This window comes from Echinops telfairi, unplaced genomic scaffold (assembly GCF_000313985.2).
Source record: "Echinops telfairi isolate 266 unplaced genomic scaffold, ASM31398v2 ScPeMD7_7404;HRSCAF=8442, whole genome shotgun sequence".
NCBI lineage: Eukaryota > Metazoa > Chordata > Mammalia > Afrosoricida > Tenrecidae > Echinops > Echinops telfairi.
The window spans coordinates 745,492-747,332 of record NW_022111304.1 but is presented as its reverse complement, the minus strand read 5'-3'; the positions used below and the strand labels follow the sequence as shown (position 1 = coordinate 747,332).

The 1,841-nt window shown below is 33.8% G+C and overlaps 1 protein-coding gene across 1 annotated transcript; it reads left to right on the top strand.

The window, feature by feature from the left end:
• Positions 1–1,161: 1,161 nt before the first annotated feature.
• LOC101652163 (olfactory receptor 6C3-like) lies at positions 1,162–1,839 on the top strand (the record flags this gene model as incomplete). Its single annotated transcript, XM_004716930.3, has 1 exon — positions 1,162–1,839. A coding segment is annotated over exon 1 (678 nt), but the record flags the coding sequence as incomplete, so codon positions are not given.
• Positions 1,840–1,841: the final 2 nt, after the last annotated feature.

The window sequence follows — 1,841 nt, the reverse complement described above, 5'->3', positions numbered from 1 at the left end:
CTATCCATATTGAATAACTGGAATTTGACTATGTAAAATTGGGAGGTAATAGTTGCCAGTATTTTAGAAGACAGAGTATACTGAAAAGTATATTTATTCAAAGCAGCATTTGAATAGTTGTGGACTGAGTAGGTTAGGACAAATGGAAGAAGTTTTTCTAAGCTCTTCTGGGTTACCTACTCAAATGACGTCTTTGTGGAAAAGGTAACTGTGGAGCAGAGTTACAAAAGAAGGAAATGTTTTTTCATAAAGTTTAATAACTGAAGAAAATGAATATTTACATGAAAAATGCACTGAGTAGTGCTCACGATACTAAAATTAGAGGCAATTTTCCAACACGTGCTTTATTGCAGCAGGAAAAAATGAATAGATTCTACCAATTTTTGTTCAAAAAAGGTTTATATATAAACATGTACATTTACAAATATATCAAGTTATAGAAACCATGGAGGAATATAATGGAATAATTTTACTAATCAATAAGTGAGTAATTGAACTTCTATTATTTGCTAATCAATTATAGTATTTACTCTGTTTATAGAGACTATATATAGTGTTCTCACATTATGTTGATAATTAGATCTATCATTCTTAGGGTTAAAAAATAAAATATATTTCCTCATTCCTTATAGTATGTTATAATCTGATATATGTTAGAATATAATATATGCTTTAATATATTCTGATATTGGTAATGAATTGTGATTTTGGTCTTTAAAGTTTTACTTTTGCTTTTTGATGAGCTTAAGCTCACCCATTCTGTTTTTAGGAGATAGAATAAAGGAATACATATTACCCATAGCTATGTTCTTTCTATGTCTCTCAACAAAAATGAAACTATATTTTGCATAAGATAAATACAAAATGAGAATTATTTGCCTTATTTACCATCTCTCAAAAATATGGTCTGTTTTGTGAATATTTCTTAACTGCTGTTGTGTTTTAAAAATAAAAGAATAAATATTTTTTAAATGGCATCAGCAAGATATTAAATGTAAGGCGAAAGGATGGATTATAAGGGACATTTCAGAACTGCACTGATGATTATGATGTTGAACATTATGAATCATGTCTTTATATACTTAAAAGAAGATTTATTTACTTAAGTATATCATGTCATCATATACATAAAAGAAGATTTAAAAGGAAAACAAGAGAGAAATGAACAACCACAGTGTGATCACAGAGTTTGTCCTCTTAGGCCTTTCTGATGATCCTGACCTTCAGATTGTGATTTCCCTCTTTCTGTTTGTCACATATATTTTAAGCATCACTGGAAACATGACTATCATCACCCTAACCTTGGTGGACTCCCATCTGCAGACCCCAATGTATTTCTTCCTCCGGAACTTCTCCTTCTTAGAAATCTCCTTTACGACAGTATGCATCCCGAGATTTCTGGGGGCAATTATCACCAGGGATAAGACCATTTCCTACAACAGCTGTGCAGCTCAGCTCTTTTTCTTTATATTTACCGGAGTGACTGAATTTTACCTTCTCACAGCCATGTCCTACGACCGCTATGTGGCCATCTGCAAGCCCCTGCACTACACAACCATCATGAATAGGAAGCTCTGCACCTTGCTCGTATTATGTGCTTGGCTGGGGGGGTTTCTGACTGTTTTCCCTCCCCTTATGCTTCTCCTCCAGATGAATTACTGTGCTTCCAATGTTATTGACCACTTTGCATGTGACTACTTTCCACTCTTACAACTATCTTGCTCAGACACATGGCTCCTAGAAGTAATTGGCTTTTACTTTGCTGTGGTTACTTTGCTGTTCACCTTGACATTAATGGCTTTGTCCTACATGTCCATCATCAGGACTATTCTGAGAATCCC